Here is a 23,414-nt window from a genome sequence, read left to right on the forward strand (position 1 = left end):
GAGACCTACATAAGTGGAAAAACATACCTTGCTCATGTATAGGAAGACTCAACATTGTGAAAATGTCTGTTACACCGAAAGCAATTTATAGATAAAATGTAACCCTGATCCAAATTCCAGTGGCATTTTCAATGAGATGGAGAAACATATCACCAACTTCACATGGAAAGGAAAGAGACCCCAGATAAGTAGAGCACTACTGAAGAACAAAGTGGGAGGCTTCACACCACCTGATTTTAGAACTGTTTATACGGCAATGATAGTCAAAACAACCTGGTACTGGTACAACACAGACACAGACCAAAGGAAAAGAATTGAGAATCCAGAAGGAAATTCATCCACTTATAAGCAACTGATATTTGACAAAGGCCCAAAGTCCATTAAATGGGGAAAAGACAGTCTCTGAAAAAAAATGGTGCTAGCATAAATGTATATCCATCTACAAAAAAATGAAATAAGACCCACACCTCACCCCACACACAGAAACTAACTCAAAATGGATTAAAGACCTGAATATAAAATCTAAAATGATAAAGATCATGAAAGAAAAGCTAGGGACAATACTAGGAGCCCTAATACATGGCATAAACAGTATACAAAATATTACTAACAATGCACAAGCACCAGAAGAGAAACTAGACAATTGGGAGCTCCAAAAAGTCAAACACTTGTGCTCATTCAAAACCTTCATCAAATGAGTAAAAAGACCACCTATAGACTAGGAAAAAAATTTTGGCTCCAACAAATCCAATCAGCATCCAATCTCTAAAATCTACAAGATACTGCAAAACCTCAACAACAAAAAGACAAATAACCCAATTAAGAAGTGGGCAAAGGATACAAACAGGCACTTCACCTAAAAAGAAATTCATGCGGCTAACAGATACACGAGGAAATGCTTATGATCTTTAGCCATTAAAAAGAGAAACGCAAATCCATGTCACCCCAACAAGGCTAGCACTAATCCAAGAAACACAAAATAATAGATGTTGGTGAGGTCGTGGAGAGACTGGAACACTTATACACTGCTGTTGTGAATGTAAATGGAAAAACAACTTTGGAAATCAATCTGGTGCTTCCTTAAAAAGCTGGAAATAGAGGCGGGGCCAAGATGGCTGACTAGTTAGACGCTACCTCGGATCCCTCTTGCAACACTTGGAGAAAAAAGTGAATCGATCACATACATGACAATCTATGAACCCTGACCATCAAACACAGATCTAAAGAGTAGACCTGAGTGACAGAGACAGAACGAACAACCACGGGGAAGCAACGACTGCTTTCGGAGCCTGGAGCCAGCGTCCCAGTAAGAAAACCTTGATACCAGGCTTTGGACTGGGCACAGGGAGCTGAGCACAGCATCCGGAGACGGCGCAAACACGGGACGCAGCCCTAGCCCCCAGGAGCGACCTCGGGGGAAGCCCAGCCAGTGCACGCAGGCAGCGCAGCAACCCGCCTGACAGGAAGAGAAGTCACCGGGAGGCAGCGACTGACTTTGGAGCCTGGAGTGCAGCATCCCAGCCGGGAAACCTTGGCACTGGGCTTTGGACTGGGAGCAGAGGAACTGACCACGGCTTCTGAGACAGCACAAGCACAGGACGTGGGCCTGACCCTCGGGGGCAATCTCGACCCAGCCAACGCACACAGGCTACACACCCCTCGGGAACCTCAGATAAAACATTCATCACCAAACAACATAAGTAACTTTGTCTATGTTCCGGGGTGCTCCTCTCTCCTATTTATCTGGTCCCTCCCCTCCCCTTCCCAGGCGGCTTCCTTAACATTGGAATTTTATGAGCCAGACAGTGAAGTGCGCTGCAGTTTTTCTTTCTTTTTTAGTCTTTTCCTAATCCATTCTCCTGGCCTGAGAGAAGCAGCTACAAAAAACCCAGGGACCAAAAATCCTTCCCTAATTGGACTAAAAATACAGAACCAGCTCCAGACAAGCATATGAGATCCACACTCTTGGGCTTTCATCCCTGTAGGGAACAAGGTGGCTATTATAATGCAAAGGTAATGCTGATAGGGATCTGACTGTAATTGTTTTAGCGAATTACCGGAAAGACAAGTTTCCCAGGTCTGATATCTCTGCGTATTCAACAGAGCCCTCACTGACCCACAACGGGGAACTAAGGGCTGAAGCTCCCCCCAGACCACCTAGCCTCCTGCCTTAGGGGTCTAACGAGGGTGACACCTACCAATCTGTAGAGGTACTTGCATTGGGGGCCTAAGGTACAGCTGCAGAGACCACCCACCAAAGTGCTTTAGGAATAGAGACACACCTACCTCAATGGCACTTGGGGGAAGCCTGTCAGCATCCTGCCCCCCCTGGAGTGTGAACCCCTCCTGCTACTAGAATCTGGTGCACACAACTATCACCACTACTCCTCTAGATGGATAGGTGACAGCTTGCACCACACACTTGATGACCCAAAATCAGATTCTACTCAAGAATAGTGAACGGACTCTTTGGCTTATGTATCTGGTAACAGCCCAAACCACCTGGTAATCGGACATAAGTGATTCAAGGTCTACAACAAACAAGACAGCGCAATCTTGTAGCCCATCTACATATATTGAAAGAAAACAAGACTCAGTGAGCAAATATAAAATAAATCACTACAATATCTTATAGATGGCTCAGAGACAGCAGTTGATTTCAAACCACATAAAGAAGCTGACCATGATTGCTTCTACAACTCCCCAAACTAAAGAATCAAAATCTTTCCCAAATGAAGATACAATCCTGGAATTGCCAGATGCAGAATATAAAAAACTAATTTACAGAACGCTTCAAGACATCAGAGATGACCTCAGAAATGAAAAAAGGCAACCTACAGAAAAAACCAAGGAACACATTGATAAAGCAGTTGAAGAAATCAAAAAGATTATTCAAGAACATAGAGGAAAAATTAATAAGATGCAAGAATCCACAGAGAGACAGCATTCAAAAATCCAAAAGATTAACAGTAAAATTACAGAATTAGACAACACAATAGCAAGTCAGAGGTGCAGACTCGAGCAATTGGATTGCACAGTGGGGGACCTGGAGGACTAGGGAGTTGACACCAATACAGCTGGAAAAAAAATCAAATGAAAGAATTAAAAAAAATGAAAAAACCCTAAGAATCATGTGGGACTCTATCAAGAAGAATAACTTGCGTGTGATTGGAGTCTCAGAACAGGGAGGGATGACAGAAAATACAGAGAGAATAGTTGAAGATCTGTTGGCAGAAAACTTCCCTGACATCATGAAAGATGAAAGGATATCTATCCAAGATGCTCATCGAACCCCATATAAGATTGATCCGAAAAGAAAATCACCAAGTATTATTATCATGAAACTTGCCAAAACCAAAGATAAAGAGAAAATTTTAAAAGCAGCCAGGGATAAAAGAAAGGTTTCCTACAAAGGAAAATAAGTAAGAATAAGTCCAGACTACTCAGCAGAAACCATGCAGTCAAGAAGGCAACGGGATGACAGATATAGAGCACTGAAGGAGAAAAACTGCCAGCCAAGGATCATATATCCAGCAAAACTCTCTCTCGAATATGAAGGTGAAATTAAAACACTTACAGATAAACACAAGCTTACAGAATTTGCAAAAACCAAACCAAAGATACAAGAAATACTAAAGGAAATTGATTGGTCAGAAAATCAATAATATCAGCTACCAGCACAAGACAAGGTCACAGAACAGAACATCCTGATATCAACTCAAATAGGGAAATCACAAAAACAAATTAAGATTAATTTTAAAAAGAAAAAAATGCTCAAAACAGTGAATCATTGATGTCAATATGTAAAAGATCACAATAATCAAAAAGAGGGACTAAATACAGGAGGCATAGAACTGCCATACAGAGAGGGAAACAAGGCAATATAGGACAATACGAGTTAGGTTTTTACTTAGAAAAATAGGGGTAAATATTAAGGTAACCACAAAGAGGTATAACAACTCCATAACTCAAAATAAAAACCAACTCAGCAAACATAAATTCAACTGCTATGAAAATGAGGAACACCCAATTTACAATGAAAAAGTCTCAGCACAAAAAAGTGGAAAAATGAAATTGCCAGCAACACACACAAAAAAGCATCAAAATGACAGCACTGAAACCATACTTATCTATAATTACGCTGAATGTAAAGGGACTAAATGCACCAATAAAGAGAGAGTCTCGGACTGGATAAAGAAACACGATCCGTCTACATGCTGCCTACAAGAGACACACCTTAGAATTAGAGACACAAACTAAAACTCAAAGGATGGAAAAAAATATATCAAGCAAACAACAGGCAAAAAAGAGCAGGAGCAGCAATATTAATTTCTGACAAAATACACTTTAAAGTTAAATCCACCACAAAGGATAAAGAAGAACACTACATAATGATTAAAGGGACAATAGACCAGGGAGATATAACCATATTAAATATTTATGCACCCAATGACAGGGCTGCAAGGTACATAAAACAAACTTTAACAGAACTGAAAAGTGAGATAGACACCTCCACAATTATAGCAGGAGACTTCAACACACCACTTTCGGAGAAGGACAGCACTTCCAGTAAGAAGTTCAATAAAGACACGGAAGAACTAATTGCTACAATCAACCAACTTGACCTCATAGACTTATACAGAACACTCCACCCAACAGCTGCAAAGTATACTTTTTCTTCTAGCACACATGGAACATTCTCTAGAATAGACCACATATTAGGTCATAAAACAAACCTCTGCAGAATCCAAAACATTGAAATATTAAGAAAACAAATAATAAAAATTAGAGCTGAACTAAATGAATTAGAGAACGGAAAAACAATTGAAAGAATTAACAAAGCCAAAAGCTAGTTGTCTGTAAAAAATAACAAAATTAATAAAACCATTGCCCAGACTGACTAAAGAAATACAGCAAAGGAAACAACCCGAGTAAGAAACAAGATGAGCCACATCACAACAGACCCAACTAAAATTAAAAGAATCATATCAGATTATTACAAAAAATTGTACTCTAACAAATTTGAAAACCTAGAAGAAATGGATGAATTCCTAGAAAACACTACCTACCTAAACTAACACAATCAGAAGTAGAACAACTAAATGGACTCATAACAAAAAAAGAGATTGAAATGGTAATCAAAAAAGTCCTGGCCCGGACAGCTTCACTGCAGAGTTCTACCAAATCTTCAGAGAAGAGTTAACACCACTACTACTAAAGGTATTTCAAAGCATAGAAAATGATGGAATACTACCTAACTCATTCTATGAAGCCACCATATCACTGATACCAAAACCAGGTAAAGACACCAAAAAAAAAAAAAAGAAAATTACAGACCTATATCCCTCATGAACATAGATGCAAAAATCCTCAACAAAATTCTAGCCAATTGAATTCAACAAAATATCAAAAAAATAGTCCACCACGACCAAATGGGATTTATGCCAGGTATGCAAGGCTGGTTTAATATTAGAAAAACCATTAATGTGATCTACCATATAAATAAAACAAAAGACAAAAACCACATGATCTTATCAATAGATGCAGAAAAGGCATTTGACAAAGTCCAACACCCATTTAGGATAAAAACTCTCAGCAAAATAGGAATTGAAGGAAAATTCCTCAACATAATAAAGGGCATCTATACAAAGCCAACAGCCAACATCGCCCTAAATGGAGAGAGCCTGAAAGCATTCCCCTTGAGAACGGGAACCAGACAAGGATGCCCTTTATCACCGCTCTTATTTAACATTCTCCTAGAGGTCCTAGCCAGAGCAATTAGGCTAGACAAAGAAATAAAGGGCATCTGGATTGGCGAGGAGGAAGTAAAATTACATCCATTTCCAGATGACATGATCTTATACACAGAAAACCCTAAGGAATCCTCCAGAAAACTACTAAAACTAATAGAAGAGTTTGGCAGAGTCTCAGGTTATAAGATAAACATACAAAAATCACTTGGATTCCTCTACATCAACAAAAAGAACATCGAAGAGGAAATCACCAAATCAATACCATTCACAGTAGCCCCCAAGAACATAAAATACTTAGGAATAAACCTTACCAAACATGTGAAAGACCTATACAAAGAAAACTACAAAGTACTAGTGCAAGAAACTAAAAAGTACCTACATAAGTGTAAAAACATACCTTGCTCATGCATAGGAAGCCTTAACATAGTAAAAATATCTATTCTACCAAAAGCCATCTATACATACAATGCACTTCTGATCCAAACTTCAATGACATTTTTTAATGTGATGGGGAAACAAATCACCAACTTCATATGGAAGGGAAAGAAGCCACGGATAAGTAAAGTATTACTGAAAAAGAAGAAGAAAGTGGGAGGCCTCACTCTACCTGATTTTAGAACCTATTATACAGCCACAGTAGTCAAAACAGCCTGGTACTGGTACAACGACAGGCACATAGACCAATGGAAAAGAATTGAGAACCCAGATATAAATCCATCCACATATGAGCAGCTGATATTTGACAAAGGCCCAGTGGCAGTTAATTGGGGAGAAGACAGTCTTTTTAACAAACGGTGCTGGCATAACTGGATATGCATTTGCAAAAAAATGAAACAGGACCCATACCTCACACCACACACAAAAACTAATTCCAAGTGGATCAAAGACCTAAACATAAAGACTAAAACGATAAAGATCATGGAAGAAAACATAGGGACAACCTTAGGAGCCCTAATACAAGGCATAAATAGAATACAAAACATTACCAAAAATGCCAAAGAGAAACCAGATAACTGGGAGCTCCTAAAATCAAACACCTATGCTCATCTAAAGACTTCACCAAAAGAGTAAAAAGACCACCTACAGACTGGGAAAGAATTTTCAGCTATGACATCTCCGACCAGTGCCTGATCTCTAAAATCTATGATTCTGTTAAAACTCAACCACAAAAAGACAAACAACTCAATCAAAAAGTGGGCAAAGGATATGAACACGCACTTCATTATAGAAGATATTCAGGCAGCTAACAGATACATGAGAAAATGCTCTCGATCATTAGCCATTAGAGAAATGCAAATTAAAACTACGATGAGATTCCATCTCACTCCAACAAGGCTGGCATTAATCCAAAACACACAAAATAATAAATGTTGGAGAGGCTGCGGAGAGACTGGAACTCTTATACACTGCTGGTGGGAATGTAAAATGGTACAACCACTTTGGAAATCTATCTGGCATTTTCTTCAAAAGTTAGAAACAGAACTACCATACAACCCAGAAATCCCACTCCTCGGAATATACCCTAGAGAAATAAGAGCCTTTATACCAACAGATATATGCAAACCCATGTTTATTGCAGCTCTATTTACAATAGCAAAAAGTTGGAAGCAACCAAGGTGTCCATCAACGGATGAATAGTTAAACCATGGTATATTCACACATAAGAATACTACACATCGATAAAGGACAGTGACGAACCTGTGAAACATTTCATAACACGGAGGAACCTGGAAGGCATTATGCTGAGTGAAATTAGTCAGAGGCAAAAGGACAAATATTATACAAGATGACTATTATAAGATCTTGAGAAATAGTATAAACTGAGAAGAACACATACTTTTGTGGTTACGAGGGGGGGACGGAGGGAGGGTGGGAGAGGGCTATGTAATGATTAGTTAGTAGATAAGAGCTACTTTAGGTGAAGGGAAGGACAAATACTCAATACACGCAAGGTCAGCTCAACCTGACTGGACCAAAAGCAAAGAAGTTTCCTGGATAAACTGAATGCTTCAAAGGTCAGCGGAACAAGGGTGGGGGTTTGGGGACTACGGCTTAAGGGGACTTCTAAGTCAATTGGCAAAATAATTCTATTATGAAAACATTCTGCATCCCACTTTGAAATGTGGCGTCTGGGGTCTTAAATGCTAACAAGCGGACATCTAAGATGCATCAATTGGTCTCAACCCACCTGGATCAAAGGAGAATGAAGAACACCAAGATCACACGATAACTATGAGCCCGAGAGACAGAAAGGGCCACATGAACTAGAGACTTACATCATTCTGAGACCAGAAGAACTAGATGGTGCTCGACCACAACTGATGACTGCCCTGACAGGAAGCACAACAGAGAACCCCTGAGGAAGCAGGACAACAGTGGGATGCAAACTCCAAATTCTCATAAAAAGACCAGACTTAATGGTCTGACTGAGACTAGAAGAATCCCGGCGGTCATGGTCCCCAAACCTTCTGTTGGCCCAGGACAGGAACCATTCCCGAAGACAACTCATCAGACATGGAAGGGACTGGACAATGGGTTAGAGAGAGATGCTGATGAAGAGTGAGCTACTTGTATCAGGTGGACACTTGAGACTGTGTTGGCATCTGCTGTCTGGAGGGGAGATAGGAGGGTAGAGAGGGTTAGAAACTGGATAAATCGTCACGAAAGGAAAGACTGGAAAGAGGGAGCGGGGCTGACACATTAGGGGGAGAGTCAGTGAGAGCATGGAGTAAGGTGTAAATAAGCTTATATGTGACAGACTGACTTGATTTGTAAACTTTCACTTAAAGCACAATGAAAATTATTTAAAAAAAAAAAGCTGGAAATAGAACTACCATATGATGCAATAATCCCACTCCTTGGAATATGGCCTAGAGAAATAAGAGCCCTCACATGAATAGATACATGCATACCCATGTTCCTTGCAGTACTGTTCAAAATAGCAAAAAGGTGGAAAAAATCTAAATGCCCATCAACGGGGCGAATGGATAAACAAAGTATATTCACACAATGGACTACTACGCAACGATAAACAAAAAGGATGAATCTATGAAATATCTCATAAATATGGAAGAATCTGGAAAGCATTATGCTAAGTGAAATTAGTTGCAAAGGACAAATATTGTATGAAGGCCACTATTATAAGAACTCAAGAAAAACAGAAGAAAACATTCTTTGATGATTACAAGGGTGGGGGAAGAGTATTCACTAATTAGACAGTAGAGAAGAATTATTTTCAGGTGAAGGCAAAGATAACACACAATACAGGAGACATTAGCACAACTGGGCTAAACCAAAAGCAAAGATGTTTCCTAAATACAACCAAACACTACAACGGACAGAGTAGCAGGGGGAGGGTTCTGGGTACCATGGTTTCTGTAGACATCTAGGTTAGCTGGCATAACAAACTTCCTTAACAAAATGTTCTGCAACCAATTTCAGTGAGTGGTGTCTGGGGTCTTAAAAGCTAGCAAGTAGCCACCTGTTGTTGTTGTTGTTTGGTGCTGTAGAGTCGGTTCCGACTCATAGCAGCCCTATGCACAACAGAACGAAACACTACTCGGTCCTGCGCCAACCTTAAAATTGTTGTTATGCTTGAGCCCATTGTTGTAGCCACTGTGTCAATCCACCTCGTTGAGGGTATTCCTCTTTTCTGCTGACCCCGTACTCTGGCAAGCATGATGTCCTTCTCCAGGGACTCATCCCTCCTGACAACATGTCCAAAGTATGTAAGACGCAGTCTCGCCATCCTTGCCCCTAAGGTGCATTTTGGCCACACTTCTTCTAAGACAGATTTGTTCGAGCTTCTGGCAGTCCATGGTATAGACGTCAACTCTTCTTCGGTCTTCCTTACTCATTGTCCAGCTTTCACATGCACATGATGTGATTGAAAATACCATGGCTTGGGTCAGGTGCACCTTAGTCTTCAGGGTGACATCTTTGCTCTTCAACACTTTGAAGAGGTCCTTTGCAGCAGATTTGCCCAATGCAATGTGTCTTTTGATTTCTTGACTGCTGCTTCCATGGCTGTTGATTGTAGATCCAAGTAAAATGAAATCCTTGATAACTTCAATCTTTTCTCCGTTCATCATGATGTTGCTCATTGGTACAGAGTTGTGAGGATTTTTGTTTTCTTTATGTTGAGGTGTAATCCATACTGAAGGCTGTGGTCTTTGATCTTCATTAGTAAGTGCTTCAAGTCCTCTTCACTTTCAGCAAACAAGGTTGTGTCATCTGCATAACACAGGTTGTTAATGAGTCTTCCTCCAATCCTGATGCCCTGTTCTTCTTCATATAGTCCAGCCTCTCGTATTATTTGTTCAGTGTACAGATTAAATAGGTATGGTGAAAGAATACAACCCTGACGCACACCTTTCCTGACTTTAAACCAATCAGTATCCCCTTGTTCTGTCCGAACAACTGCCTCTTGATCTATGTAAAGGTTCCTCATGAGCACAATTAAGTGTTCTGGAATTCCCATTCTTTGTAGTGTTACCTAGAGTTGGTTATGATCCACACAGTCGAATGCCTTTGCATAGTCAATAACACACAGGTAAACATCCTTCTGGTATTCTCTGCTTTCAGCCAGGATCCATCTGACATCAGCAATGATATCCCTGGTTCCACATCCTCTTCTGAAACCGGCTGGAATTTCTGGCAGTCCCCCTTCAATAAATTGTTGCAGCAATTTTTGAATGATCTTCAGCAAAATTTTGCTTGCGTGTGATATTAATGATATTGTTCTATAATTTCCACATTCGGTTGGATCACTTTTCTTGGGAATAGGCATAAATATGGATCTCTTCCAGTCAGTTGGCCAGGAAGCTGCCTTCCATATTTCTTGGCATAGACGAGTGAGCACCTTCAGCGCTGCATCTGTTTGTTGAAACATCTCAATTGATGTTCCATCAGTTCCTGGAGCCTTGTTTTTTGCCAGTGCCTTCTTTTCAGAGCAGCGTGGACTTCTTCCTTCAGTACCATCGGTTCCTGATCATATGCCATCTCTTGAAATGTTTGAATATCGACTAATTCTTTTTGGTATAATGACTCTGTGTACTCCTTACATTTTCTTTTGATGCTTCCTGCGTCATTTAATATTTTCCCCATGGAATCCTTCAGTATTGCAACTGGAGGCTTGAATTTTTTCCTCAGTTCTTTCAGTTTGAGAAACGCCGAGCGTGTTCTTCCGTTTTGGTTTTCCATGTCCAGCTCTTTGCACATGTCATTATAATAGTTTACTTTGTCTTCTTGAGAGGCCCATTGAAATCTTCTGTTCAGTTCTTTTACTTTATCAATTCTTCCTTTTGCTGTAGCTGCTCAACGCTCAAGAGTAAGTTTCAGAGTCTCCTCAGACATCCATCTTGGTCTTTTCTTTCTTTCCTGCTTTTCAGTGACCTCTTGCTTTCTTCATGGATGATGTCCTTGATATCATTCCACAACTCATCTGGTCTTCGGTCACTAGTGTTCAATGTGTCAAATCTATTCTTCAGACGGTCTCTAAATTCAGGTGGGATATACTCAAGGTCGTATTTTGGCTCTCGTGGACCTGCTCTGATTTTCTTCAGTTTCAGCTTGAACTTGCATATGAGCAATTGATGGTCTGTTCCACAGTTGGCCCCTGGCCTTGTTCTGACTGATGATATTGAGCTTTTCCATCGTCTCTTTCCACAGATGTAGTCAATTTGATTTCTGTGTGTTCCATCTGGCGAGGTCCATGTGTACAGTCGCCGTTTATGTTGGTGAAAGAAGGTATTTGCAATGAAGAAGTCGTTGGTCTTGCAAAATTCTACATCACTCGATTTTCAGCATTGTTTCTATCACCAAGGCCATATTTTCCAACTACTGATCCTTCTTTATTTCCAACTTTCGCGTTCCAATCGCCAGTAATTATCAATGCAGCTTGATTACATGTTTGATCAATTTCAGACTGCGGCAGCTGATAAAAATCATCTATTTCTTCATCCTTGGCCCTAGTGGTTTTTGTGTAAATTTGAATAATAGTCGTATTAACTGGTCTTCCTTGTAGGCGTATGGATATTCTCCTATCACTAACAGCGTTGTACTGCAGGATAGATCTTGGAAGGTTCTTTTTGACGATGAATGCAACACCATTCCTCTTTGAGTTGTCATTCCCAGCATAGCAGACTATATGATTGTCTGATTCAAAATGGTCAATACCAGTCCATTTCAGGTCACTAATGCCTAGGATATCGATGTTTATGCATTCCATTTCATTTTTGACGATTTCCAATTTTCCTAGATTTATACTTCGTACATTCCAGGTTCTGATTATTAATGGATGTTTGCAGCTGTTTCTTCTCATTTTCAGTCATGCCACATCAGCAAATGAAGGTCCCGAAAGCTTTACTCCATCCACGTCATTAAGGTCAACTCTAGTTTGAGGAGGCAGATCTTCCCCAGTCATCTTCTGAGTGCCTTCCAACCTGGGGGGCTCATCTTCCAGCATTGTATCAGACAATGTTCCGCTGCTATTCATAAGGCTTTCACTGGCTAACGCTTTTCAGAAATAGACTACCGGGTCCTTCTTCCTAGTCTGTCTTAGTGTGGAAGCTCAGCTGAAATCTGTCCTCCTTGGGTGACCCTGCTGGTATCTGAATGCCGGTGGCATAGCTTCCAGCATCACAGCAACACACAAGTCCCCACAGTATGACAAACTGACAGACATGTGGGGGAGCAGCCATCTTAAGATGCATCAGTTGGTCTCAACCCACCTGGAGCAAAGGAGAATGAAGAACACCAAAAAGAAAATATATACCCAAGAGACAGAAAGGGCCACAAAAACCAGAGTTTCATCTGCCCAAGACCAGAAGAACTAGATGGTGCCCGGCTACCACCAGTGACTGCCCTGACAGGGAACACAACAGAGAGTCCCTGATGGAGCAAGAGAAAAGTGGGGTGTACAACTCAAATTCTAGTAAAAAGACCAGACTTAACGGACTGACTGAGACTGGAGGGACCCCAGAGGATATGGTCCCCGTGGACTCTTTGTTAGCCGAAAACTATAACCATTTCCGAAGCCAACTCTACGAAGATTAGACTGGACTATCATTATATAAGACATATAATGATACTGGTGAGGAGTGTACTTCTTAGTTCAAGTAGACACATGAGATTAAGTGGGCAGCTCCCGTCCGGGGGTGAGATGAGAAGGCAGAGGGGACAGGAGGTGGTTGAATGGACACAGAAAATACAGGGTGGAAAGGAGTGTGCTATCACATAATAGGGAGGGCAATTAGGGTCACATAAAAATGTGTGTAAGTTTTTGTATGAGAGGCTGACTTGAATGGTAAACTTTTACTTAAAGCAGTATATACATATATACATACATATACACACACACATATATACATATATATACGTCTGAGACCTAGCCCAGGCAAAGCGACTCGGAACTGCTGGAGGTAGGGCCTGGGAACCAGCAGTTTTAAAAAGTGCTTGGAATGTTTCTGATACACAGAAAGAGTTGAGAACTATAGCTTTAAACTATACGTATGAGCTACTTTCTTAAAAAAATATATTTATATGATTAAATATGTATGAAACATTTATTTTTTTAATTGTACTTTATGTAAAAGTTTACAAGTCAGTCTCTCATACAAAAATTTGTATATACCTTGCTATGTTCTCCTAGCTGCTCTTCTTCTAATAAGACAGCACATCCCTACTCTCCACCCTGTATTCTCTGTGTCCTTTCAGCCAGCTTCTGTTCCCCTCTGTCTTCTCATCTCCCCTCCAGACAGGAGCTGCCCACATAGTCTCATGTGTCTACTTCAGCCAAGAAGCCCACTCCTCACCAGTATCATCATCTATCTTATAGTCCAATCCAATCCCTGTCTGAAGAGTTGGCTTTGGGAATAGTTCCAGTCTTGGTCTAACAAAAGGTCTGGAGACCATGACCTCCAAGGTCTTTCTAGTCTCAGTCAGACCATTAAGTCTGGTCTTTTTATGAGAATTTGAGGTCTGCATCCCACTGCTTACCTCCTCTGTCAGGGAATTCCTATTGTGTTCCCTGTCAGGGCAGTCATCGGTTGTGGCTAGGCACCATCTAGTTCTTCTGGTCTCAGGCTGATGTAGTCTCTGGTTTATCTCACCCTTTCTGTCTCTTGGGCTGGTAATTACCGTGTTTCCTTGGTGTTCTTCATTCTCCTTTGCTCCAGGTGAGTTGAGACAAATGTATGTATCTTAGATGGACGCCTGCTAGCAATTAAGACCCCAGAGGCCACTCTCCAAAGTGGGATGCAGAATGTTTTCTTAATAGATTTTATTATGCCAATTGACCTAGATGTTCCCTGAAACCATGGTCCTCAGACTCCTGCCCCTGCTACGCTGGCCTTCAAAGCGTTCGGTTTATTCAGGAAATTTTTTTGCTTTTGGTTTAGTCCAGTTGTGCTGACCTCTCCTGTATTGTATGTTGTCTTTCTCTTCACCTGAAATAGCTCTTGTCTACTATGTAATTAGTGAATACCCCTCTCCCTCCCTCCCTCCCGACCCTCATAACCATCAAAGAATATTTTCTTCTCTGTTGAGCTATTTAAGTTCTTATAACAGTGGTCTCATACAATATTTGTCCTTTTGCAACTGATTGTTTCTCTCAGCATAATGCTTTCCAGATTCCTCCACGTTATGTTTCAAGGATTCATTACTGTTCTTTATCAATGAGTAGTATTCCGTGGTGTGAATATACAATAATTTATTTATCCATTCATCTGCTGATGGGTACCTTGGTTGCTTCCATCTTTTTGCTATTGTAAACACTGCTGCAATGAACATGGGTGTGCACTGATCTGTTCATGTGAAGGCTCTAATTTCTCTAGGCTATATTCCAAGGAGTGGGACCGCTGGATTGTATGGTATTTCTACTTTTAGCTTCTTAAGGAAGCGCCAAATTGATTTCCAAAGTGGTTGCACCATTTTACATTTCTACCAGCAGAGTATATGTGTTCCAGTCTCTCCACAACCTCTCCAACATTTATTATTTTGTATTTTTTGGAGTAATGCCAGCCTTGTTGGAGTGAGATGGTATCTCATTGTAGTTTTGATTTGCATTTCTCTAATGGCTAATGATTGTGAGCATTTCCTCATGTATCTGTTAGCTGCCTGAATGTCTTCTTTGGTGAAGTGCCTGTTCATGTCATTTGCCCATTTTTTAATTGGGTTGTCTTTTTGTTATTGAGGTAGATTTTAGAGATCAGGCACTGATCAGAAATGTCATAGCTAAAAACTTTTCCCAGTCTGTAGGTAATCTTCTTATTCTCTTGGTGAAGTCTTTGGATGGGCATAGGTGTTTCATTTTTAGGAGCTCCCAGTTATCTAGTTTCTCTTCTGGTGTTTGTGCATTGTTAGTAATGTTTACTCCATATTAGGACTCCTAGCATTGTACATATTTTTTCTTCCACGATCTTTATCATTTTAGATTGTATATTTAGGTCTTTGATCCATTTTGAGTTCGTTTTTGTGCATGGTGTGAGGTATGGGTGTTGTTTCATTTTTTTGCAGATGGATATCCAGTCATGCCAGCACCATTTGTTAAAGAGACTGTCTTTTCCCCATTTAACTGACTTCGGGCCTTTGTCAAGTATCAGCTGCTCACATGCAGATGGATTTATGTCTGGATTCTCAATTCTGTTCCATTAGCGTATGTATCTGTTGTACCAGTACCAGGCTGTTTTGACTACTGTGGTGGTAAAATATATTCTAAAACCAGGCAGTGTTAGGCCTCCCACTTTGTTATTCTTTTTTAGTAATGCTCTACTTATCCAGGGCCTCTTTCCCTTCCATATGAAGTTGGTGATTTGTTTCTCTATCTCATTAAAAAAGTCACTGGAATTTGGATTGGAATCGCATTGTATCTATAGGTTGCTTCAGGTAGAACAGAATTTTTATAATGTTGGGTCTTCCTATCCATGAGAAAGGTATGTTTTTCCACTTATATAAGTCTCTCTTGGTTTCTGGTAGCAGTGCCTTGTAGTTTTCTTTGTATAGGTCTTTTATGTCTCTGGATATATTTATTCCTATGTACTTTATCTTCTTGGGGGTTACTGTAAACGGTACTGATTTGGTGATTTCCTCTTTGACATTCTCTTTGCTGCTGTAGAGGAATCCAACTGATTTTTGTATGTTTATCTTGTATCCTGATTCTCTGAACTCTTCTATTAGTTTCAGTAGTTATTTTGATGATCCTTTGGGGTTTTCTGTGTATAAGATCATGTCATCTGCAAATAGAGATACTTTTATTTCTTCCTTACCAATACGGAGGCCCTTTATTTCTTTATCTAGCTGATTTGCTCTGGCTAGGACCTCCAGCACAATGGTGAACAAGAGTAGTGATAAAGGGCATCTTTGTCTGATTCCAGTTCTCAGCGGGAATGCTTTCAGACTCTCTCCGTTTAGGATGATGTTGGCTGTTGGCTTTGTATAAAAGCCCTTTATTATGTTGAGGAATTTTCCATCTATTCCTATTTTGCTGAGAGTTTTTATCATGAATGGGTGTTGGACTTTGTCAAATGCCTTTTCTGCATCAACTGATAAGATCATGTGGTTCTTGTCTTTTGTTTTATTTATATGATGGATTACACTGATTATTTTTCTAATGTTGAACCATCCTTAAATACCTGGTATGAATCCCACTTGGTCATGTGAATTATTTTTTTGATATGTTGTTGAATTCTACTGGCTAGAATTTTGTTGAGGATTTTTGCATCTAAGTTTATGAGGGATATAGGTCTGCCATTTTCTTCGTTTGTGGTGTCCTTACCTGGTTTTGGTATCAAGGATATGCTGGCTTCAAAGAATGAGTCTGGGAGTATTCCACCCTTTTCTATGCTCTGAAATACCTTTAGTAGTAGTGGTGTTAACTCTTCTCTGAAAGGGTGGTAAGACTTTAAAGATTTATGTTTAAATGAAGAAACATTTTGGCAATATATACATGTTGAAAATATTCAAATATATATGAACCAATCCCTCAGATCTTTTCCTTTTCAAGAAGAAACTTTCAAAATGGTAGGTTACGACTTCTTTACACATGCTTTATGGGAAAGGCAAATACTTATATGTTACCAAAGAACTGCATAATTGATTTAGATATATTAAATAATACTAATTTTTTAAAAGGACAAATTGGTCTATGCCATGCTTTAATTTGCCTTCTGTATATGGGTTCTTAATTTCTGAAGACCAGCATGTTCTGGGCAATTTAATTATTTAGAAGGGTGACACTGCATATGGCATCAAAAGCAACCAGGCGGCAGGTGGGGGGGGGGGAACTTTCCACTTGACAACTGTCCTCCGCTTCAGAAATTTAGCTTTAAACCATTATGCATAATTGAGTAAACTCATTTCAAATCATGCATTTTTTTTTTTTTTTAATCAGCATCCAATACTCATTTTACATCCAAGCAGCACTCTGGAAATAGCAGGTATATACAGTAAATGATATTCTTCAGATTATATAAGGTGGTATTCAACGATATCTAATTAATAGGAATAAACTGATTGCTAGTAATAAGATTTCAAGCAAACTTTCCTAGCAATTAAACTTGACAAAATGGGTATCAAGAAATATACTGAAAAATCTAGGATGGATTCGATGGTTTTAGAATTCAGAATTCAACCTTGAAAAGTGACACTAAAAATGAAAATTAAATGGAAAACAGACACTTGAGGTCAGCTCATTTGGCTCTCATTGTCATAGCTCTCCTGAAATAAAACTAACGTTTGCTTCTCCATCTAACTGCAAATATGAATGCTCATGACAGAAACAGTTGTAAATGGGAGATCTGTTTACCTAGCATTTTTCTGAAAATGTTATTCACTAATGAAATATTCCATGCAATTACAGAAGACTACAAAGATTCGCTTGCATTTTTCTGTAAACTATCTATAGTTTCAATTCTAGTATTCAACTTTAAAGGTCTTTACTGATGCTCGCATTGTTTACAGAATCACTCAAAACCACTGCTTCAACAAAAAGTATGAAACAAAAAATTTTAAAGTTAGATCCCTGTCATTTATTTCAGCATTCAGAGTCATCATAACTTAAAAAAAAAAAAAAAAAATTAAGTGCATCTAAAACCATACATCAGTATTCAAATACTGTAACTATGTAACATGGGATAGAAATTTTACTTAACTAAAAGGGCTCAGTGTATAGAGGAGGAAAAAATTTAAAAAATAGAAAATAAAATTTGCCCGTATGCTCCTATCTCTAAAAAAGAAAATTATTCTGGGTTATATAACAAAAATAGGCCTCCCACTAGAGATCTTGGAAATCTTGAATTTTTTTTTTTTTCCTGCAGGAGGATTAATTACTTTCCAATGAGTGTCCATTCATGCGTTTTCTTCTTGTTTCTATTCATAGCACCAGATCCTGACTAGCATGCACAACCTCAAAAGAAAAGAAAGACTAAATATAAACTGTAAAATGAAATAAAATAAAGCAAAACAAAAAGGCACACATTAAGGGTGGGTACCCTTAGGCTGGTGCCATACTGTATAAAGTGTGCAATAGCGTTCGTTCACAGAGCTTACCTTATAGGCAACACTATTGGATGAATCCACAATGATAAACAGGGGCTTCCTTGTGAAAGGATAGAGATCGCCAGGATGAAGGCTGGGAAAGCAACGACAACAATAACAATGAAGAACTGTTTCATTTTATTGGCTAAGTCTCAGAAATATTATTTCTCTGTTTGGTCTGCTCACAACTCCTTTTTATCATAGCACTAAGAGAAAAACAATTACGCAAAGAATAAAAAAAGCCTGTATTTATTCGGATAGCCAATTAGTAGTTTTATTTAAGAAAAATAACCCTTAAATGTACCGATATTAACATGTATCATCTCCTGGCATATTGTTTATTCATGTACATATTGTCACCTTCCAAACTAGAATGCAATATATCTCCAATAATTGATTAGTTTTTGCTATATAATAAAAAACCAAATCAAACCCGTTGCTGTCAAGTTGATTCCAACTCATAGATACATAATAGATACTCAATAAAATATCCGTTTAATAAACGAGTATCAGTCAAAAATCCTAATTTCCTATGATAGAATTTGAAATATTGCTGGAATTCCAATAAATGTAACTAATAGTCGTCCAAAGGAACCCTGGTGGGGCAGTGGTTAAGTGCTTGCCTGCTAACCAAGAGGTGAGCAATTCTAACCCACTAGCTGCTCTGTGGGAGAAAGATGTGGCAGTCAGCTCCCGTAAGGATTGTTGCTGTTAGGTGCCATTGAGTTGGTTCTGATTCATAGTGACACTATGTACAACAGAATGAAACACTGCCTGGTCCTGTACCATCCTCACAATTGTTGCCATGTTTGAGCCCATTGTTGCAGCAACTGTGTCAATTCATCTCCTGGAGGATATTCCTCTTTTTTGTTGACCCTCTACTTTACCAAGCATGATGCCTTTCTCTAGGGACTGGTCTCTCCTGACAACATCTCCAAAGTATGTGAGATGAAGTCTCGCCATCCTTGCTTCTACAGAGCATTCTAGCTGTACTTTTTTCAAGACAGATTTGTTCGTTCTTCTGGCAGTCCATGGTATATTCAATATTCTCCAACACCATAATTCAAATGCATCAATTCCTCTTTGGTCTTCCTTATTCATTGTCCAGCCTTCACGTGCATATAAGGCAACTGCAAACACCATGACTTGGGTCAGGCGCACCTTAGTCCTTAAGGTGACATCTTTGTTTTTCAACACTTTGAAGAAGTCTTTTGCAGATTTGCCCAATGCAATGTATCATTTGATTTCTTGGCTGCTGCTTCCGTGGGTGTTGAATATGGATCCAAGAAAAATGAAATCCTTGACAACTTTGATCTTTTCTCCATTTATCATGCTGCTTATTGGTCCAGTTGTGAGGATTTTTGTTTTCTTTATGTTGAAACTCTATGGGGCAGTTCTACTCTGTCCTCCAGTGTCACTCTGTGTCGGGATTGACTCAACAGCAACAGGTTATAGTAGTCTGGGGGAACGTTTCTAGTACTAGAAAGAAGTCCCCATTTTACTTCATGTTTTAAAAAGAGATAGCTGTAACTTTTAGAATAGAGGAGACACCAGAATACATACCAGTGCATTTCCTTGTGAGACTGATTACGTTTGTGTATGGCATCTCCATTTATAATATCCCGGTTACTGTTAGTAAGTACACCTCCAAAATCATAAGGACCTATAAAAACAGAGGGAACGATCCTAGACTTTAATTGGAAAGTAACATTGACCCGATGTTTAAATGTAAAAGTATTGTGTGACTATCTCATTGACAAAACATTCAAGTTACAAAAAATTTCATTATTTTAATTACTTTAAAATTTAACACTTTCATTTAATGCAGTATTTAAATTATTTCAGTATGTTGCCTGCTTCGACATTTTTTTAAATATTATTTAATTATTCATCTATTCACCAAACACAATATAATGAAAAACAAAACAAGAATCTACTGCATCCTTTATTCTAGGTAATAAAAGGGATGGAGAATCTGAGATACTCAAAATGATCTTTACATTTCAAGCAAAACGGAAATCTCAGGTTTAACAAAATTATTTAAATAAGATTACTGCAGAATGAAATCTTACTGAATTACTTCTTTTTAAATTTTTTTAATTTATTTTGTTGTTGTTGCTGAGAATATGCACAGCAAAACATACACCAATTCAACTGCCTCTACATGTACCATTCAGCGACACTGATTACAATCTTAGAGTTGTGCAACCATTCTCGTCTTCCTCCTCTGGGTCATTTCTCCCACATTAACACAAGCTCACTGCCCCTCAAGATTCCTATCTAATCTTTCAAGTTGCTGCCGTGGAGTTGATTCCATACAGATAGTTCTTAAAACAGCATAATGCTCAATGCCGACATTTTTCACTAATTAAGCTAAACAAACTATCATTTGTTTTTGAGGAGACTTCAGGGAATATTTTTGGTTGAAAGTGTAAAGATTATCTCAGGGCAATAGCTTCAGGGGTACATCCAATCTTAATGGCTCCAGAAGTCGGGAGTTGATGGTACTCAATTATCTCTTAAATATAATCTTAAGTGAGTCACTAATTATAGTATTTAGGGAAATATTTGAAAAGAATTTGAAAACTGTTATTGACAAAAACTTAATTTTTAACAAAAGCACTGCCAAATTTCAGCATGTGAAAAGTCCATTATCATCACTATTGTATCGATCACTGCAGTTCTGGTTTTCAAGTTAACTTTTCCCTGCTGGTCATATTAGTTAGTTAAGCTCTTGTCTAAATGGAACAGCAACTGTGGGATGTCCAGAATAATCTCTCTCCAAGGACCAGTCAGTTCTTATCGCACTTTGAAAAAAAGTAAAACAAGAATAAGCTATGGCCCAGAATTAAGCTATGGCCCAGAAATCCTGATTCAACAGTGTTTCAAGAAAAAAAATATATGATTACTTATAAATAAAATTACTAACTTTATTATAAAAAAAACTCAAGCAGTTTAAGATTTAGCGTCACTCAATGTTACGTTATATTCTTTTCCTAGGAAAAAAAATCACTGCAATGAAAAGACTACAGAGATTTTTGTTTTGTTTTGTTTTCATTTTAACATTTCAGGAAGATCTGTTGGTCATGCAAGGAAGATGACAGGGACATGCATTGTATAAAGGAATGCAAATTTCAACAAACAGATGAGGAGGAAAACGTTAAGAATGTTAAGAATTATTTTTTTCCCCAAAGATTTAATTGCCTTATTTACATACAAGTTACTCATATTCTGAGCAATTCTGGACTCATATATTCTGGACAGTTTTAAGTTTTTATTCTGAAACAGCATCCCAATATTCCACAGGTTGAATTCATAAAAACGATGTAAAGAAAAAAACAACAAAATCATGACAAAGACTTGAACTTTCATAGTTCTAAAAGCGCACTGATTTCTACAAAGACTTTCAGCCACACTGTAGCACTGACCAGATTCCCTAATATGCTCAGAAAAATTCAACAATGTGAAGTAGATACTCAGGCTTGGTTTTTAATCATCCTTTACAACTTCAAAACATAGAAGTCCTTATATAAATATGCTTTTGGAAAATTTGAAACTGAGGCATGCATTTAAGATATGAATTTTCTGATGATTTATAGGCTTTAAAACAGACTGGGGTCTCTACATGATTACTAATTCAACAAATAGATGAGATTTCAAAATTGGAAGCCTCTCTAGAAAGCTTGAGATGGTCTGTGGGCTACGGGCCATTGTCTTGTAGAAAATAAAGAGAATTCAAGCCCTGCTCAGGACAGGGAGCATTCCTTTATTGTACCTTCACTATCAGAACGACCTGTGGGGAAAACGCCAGTGGCTGACAGGTAAATCAGAAGCACGCTATTGGCAGGCAGCTCCTAAATCAAAGAAAATCACATACACAAAACAACAAACAGTAAAAACAACACAGCTTATTTCAATTTCATGACATTTTAAAGTTGAAGGGGGAAAAAACCCCTAATTTAACGTACTGTTGTCTCTTCTAAGAGTCACTCAGTTTACCTATAATCTAAAACTATTACCAAAAGTTGAGAAGACATTTTCTGCTTCAAAAACTACATCACTTAGAGAATGTTCTCTGAAAACTTGAAATGAGAAGTAAAGATCCCAACCACAGGTCTAAAAGACAAATACCCCTCATGATTTTCTCTATATAATCTTTGGGGCGAATTCTCCTGTTTCCCAAGGTTCTTTGAGATGATCAAAATGTTCACACAGCTTCTTGAATATATGATATGCCTGGGAATGTGTGCTCCTATGTTTGAGTTCTGCAGTAACTGTTATACCTAAGGTACTTTGGTAATAAATACCTGGAGGAAGGAGAATGCTAATTAATCAATATTCCCATTAACTAACAGCGAGGAACACTCACAACATTAGGAGCAATTTCCATTTCAAAAACAGCTGTGTTTAGGACAGTTATTCTAAAGGCAGATTTTCATTTTAATATTCTACCTAAATTCTTGACTCAAATATTCAAAGAGAAGAGTGCCTCACAGATTCCAGCTAGGGCACACTTTTGCCATATAGTAAAAAACACTGGATCACACATACCTTAAAAGATGCTGCTAAGAATGTGTATAGTTGGCTGAAGGTTGGTTTATAGAGCAGATACTTGTGGGGGTTTTCTCGTCTGGTAGGCTTGTCAGCTGATTCCTGTATTTACAGACAGAAGACAACATACACACAAGTCATATTTGACAGATGTCTTATCAGTGCCTATTTTCGCTATCCTCTATTAAATATCTTTCTCTTTACTCACTGTTATTTTTATGTTTATCTAGTTCTCCTGTTTCCCAAATCAAGAGAACTTTATTCGCACTTGCAGTATTAGGTGAATAATGGCTGCACAGGAACAGAAGCAGCAAGGCTATTACCAAAATTGCAGATGTAGGGAGAAGAATACCTGCATTCCTGGTTTATTCATCTGGGAAGCTAAATTCATTGGCTCCCTTTCCAGAGCTTGTAACATCCGGAACATGTCAACAGTTAGTTCACTGAATTTAACCTGCAAACACATAAACCTGGCCATTAATGCAACCCACAGAGCTTGAAGTCTTTCATCATGTTGTTACTCTTTTTTAAAAATTTTTATTGTGCTTTAAGTGAAAGTTTACAAAACAAGTCAGT

At 38.6% G+C, this 23,414-nt stretch overlaps 1 protein-coding gene across 1 annotated transcript in view; it reads right to left on the reverse strand.

Annotated features, from left to right (window-relative positions):
• Positions 1 to 23,414, reverse strand: part of SCAI (suppressor of cancer cell invasion) — a 179,220-nt gene that overhangs the window by 40,187 nt on the left and 115,619 nt on the right. The window contains exons 10-14 of the mRNA XM_049895361.1: positions 23,191 to 23,292; positions 22,839 to 22,940; positions 22,063 to 22,141; positions 19,851 to 19,950; positions 18,300 to 18,381 (exon numbers count right to left, since the gene is read on the reverse strand). Coding sequence (XP_049751318.1) covers positions 18,300 to 18,381; positions 19,851 to 19,950; positions 22,063 to 22,141; positions 22,839 to 22,940; positions 23,191 to 23,292 — 465 coding nt within the window. The remainder of the gene's footprint in view (positions 1 to 18,299; positions 18,382 to 19,850; positions 19,951 to 22,062; positions 22,142 to 22,838; positions 22,941 to 23,190; positions 23,293 to 23,414) is intronic.

Source organism: Elephas maximus, chromosome 9 (genome assembly GCF_024166365.1).
Source record: "Elephas maximus indicus isolate mEleMax1 chromosome 9, mEleMax1 primary haplotype, whole genome shotgun sequence".
Taxonomy (NCBI): Eukaryota; Metazoa; Chordata; class Mammalia; order Proboscidea; family Elephantidae; genus Elephas; species Elephas maximus.